This window comes from Corvus brachyrhynchos, unplaced genomic scaffold, assembly GCF_000691975.1.
Source record: "Corvus brachyrhynchos isolate BGI_N302 unplaced genomic scaffold, ASM69197v1 scaffold843, whole genome shotgun sequence".
Taxonomy (NCBI): Eukaryota; Metazoa; Chordata; class Aves; order Passeriformes; family Corvidae; genus Corvus; species Corvus brachyrhynchos.
Genome location: NW_008237262.1, coordinates 16,868 through 19,135, shown reverse-complemented (window position 1 = coordinate 19,135; position 2,268 = coordinate 16,868). Strand labels below are relative to the sequence as shown.

General features: G+C 59.5%; 1 protein-coding gene across 1 annotated transcript in view; it reads left to right on the top strand.

The window, feature by feature from the left end:
• The first annotated feature begins 6 nt into the window (after positions 1-6).
• The window catches only part of LOC108445757 (collagen alpha-1(XVII) chain-like), a 3,020-nt gene continuing 758 nt past the window's right edge, over positions 7-2,268 (top strand). The window contains exons 1-3 of the mRNA XM_017730525.1: positions 7-1,045; positions 1,336-1,449; positions 2,117-2,262. Coding sequence (XP_017586014.1) covers positions 664-1,045; positions 1,336-1,449; positions 2,117-2,262 — 642 coding nt within the window. The 5' untranslated portion in view covers positions 7-663. The remainder of the gene's footprint in view (positions 1,046-1,335; positions 1,450-2,116; positions 2,263-2,268) is intronic.

Genomic DNA, 2,268 nt, shown 5'->3' with positions numbered 1-2,268 from the left:
CGGGGACGGGCCCCAGGGACTGGGATGGGACCCGGGGAGTGGGAACCGGCCCCAGGGAATGAGGAACGGGACGGGCCCTGGGGAATGGGGATCGGGCTGAGCCCACGGTGACAGGGACAAGCTCTGGGGAACAGGGATGGGGATGAGCCCATGATGACAGGGGTGGGCCCAGGGTAATGAGGATGAGTCCCATCTCACAGGGATGTGGCCAGGGTGGCAGGAATAGGGCGCAGGTAATGGGGACAAGCCCCAGCTGGTGGGGACAAGCCCCAGATAACAGGGACGTGCCAGCGGTGACAAACGGGGACAAGCCCCAGCTAATGGGAATGTGCCAAAGATGAACAGGGATCTGTCCCATCTCACAGGGTTGTGCCCAGGGTGGCAGGGACAAGCCGTAGGTGGCAGAGATGTGCCCAAAGCAATGAGAAAGTGCCCCAGGTGATCATGTGGCCAATGGGATGTGTGTTGGCTCTCGGAAGCTGCACGGAGCCAGATGGACACAGCTCCTCTGGTGCTTGTCCCTGTCTCCAGGGAAGAGGGGGAGCAGAACACCCGCCCCGAGTGTTTCAGCCATGTTGGGCCCTAGTGGGGTGATGTGGGGTGGTGCCACCTGTCCCACTCCCACCTGAGGGGTCACTGCTCACCTGGCTGGTGGGATGGATCATGAGAATCTGCCTCTGGTCTGGGGAGAAACAGCTGAGCCTCCCTGGGATGTCTGGGAATGTCCCTCGTGACGTGGCTCTTCGTAGGAGCTTCGGACCCCCAGGGATCTCCTGGGGCTCAGGGAGGGGCTCAGTGGGGACCCCCACGTGGAGCCTCCTTTACTTCCAGGTGCCGGCAGCAGGCGAGGGTGAGGCGGGCGCTCTGCTGGAGCAGGAGCTGGGGAGCGTGGACAGCCGGGAGCTCCGTGGGATTGCTGGGAAGGGGAATTACGAGGCCATGGTCCCTCTCAGTGAGGATCACTCAGACCATGTCAGAGGCATCGTCATCCCTGGGCTGACCCAGCTTCCGAGCCCTTCCCACGTGGAATGTGGGGGGATTCCAGGTGACATGTCCTGCAGCCAGTGTTCCTGCACCGTTTTTTCCTGGGATATGGGCTGTGGATGGATCACCCTGCAGGGATTTGCTGCAGAAAGTCCTACATTTTAGCACTCACTAATTTTGGGCTGAAATTTTAGAGCTTGAGTGTCCAACAGGCACTTCCTGTGATAAGCAAAACCATGTGCCTGGTTTGGCTGCCAGTGGCCTGTGTGATCGGATGTCCTGGAATTCCAGGACTCCCCTTTGGCTGGTCCCCACTGTCAGCAGTTTATCCCATTGCTCCCTCCTTCCCAGGACCTGAGGATGCTGGTTCCAAACCTGCACTGCTGCCACCAGCCGAGGACAGGGAGGATCCAGGGACCCCCGGGCTGCCAGAGAAGGGAGCGGTACCAGGACAGCTCGGTGACAGTGAGTGACAGTGAGGGGAGCTGAGCATGGGCACTGACAACCTGCCTGGACTGAGCGGGGTTCATAAGGATGGAAAATGGGAAAACCTGGGGCAAGGCTCAGTGAGGGTGGCTCTGGGGCTTGGTACCTGTGGGTGGATGCTCCCTCCTGCTGCGGGGAGGTTTTGCTTAGATCCTTTTCCCTGGATTCACCCACTTAAACTCTGCCATTCTTGATGGGGTCTTCCCAGGATGGAGGACTCTGCAGCTCAGTTTTGCCTTCACATTCCCTGTGGTTCAGTTTTTTTGTGAGGATTGTACTGTCAGTCCTTAGTGTCCATTGAGTCCAGGGGTGGAGTCCCCATTGCTGGAGGGATTTAACAGCCCTGTGGATGTGGCACTTGGGGACATGGGGCAGTGGTGGCCTTGGCAGTGCTTGCTTGATGATCGGACTTGATCTTGGAGGGCTTTCCAAACCTCAGTAATTCAGTGATTCCATGACATCCCTGAGGTCCAACAAGCTGCCCGGACAACCCCCCTTCACCTCATCTCCTCCTGGGAAATCCTTCCTGCTCCCTTGCGTTCTTTGCCAGTTCCTCTCACCTCTCACCTCTGCTCCTGCTCCCACTCTGGAGCTGCAGGCATGGGAGGACTTCCCTTCCTGGGAATGAACTGCTGTCTCTCCACAGGTGAGACGATCGTGATCAAGATGGAAGAGCAGCAGGCGCAGGAGGACGGAGCTGAGCTCCTGGCACTGCCGATGGCGCCCACGGTGAGGCTGGACGAGGAGCTTCCCCTCAGCCAGGAGCAGCCGGGTTCCTGGGAGGGCCATGGGGTGGCC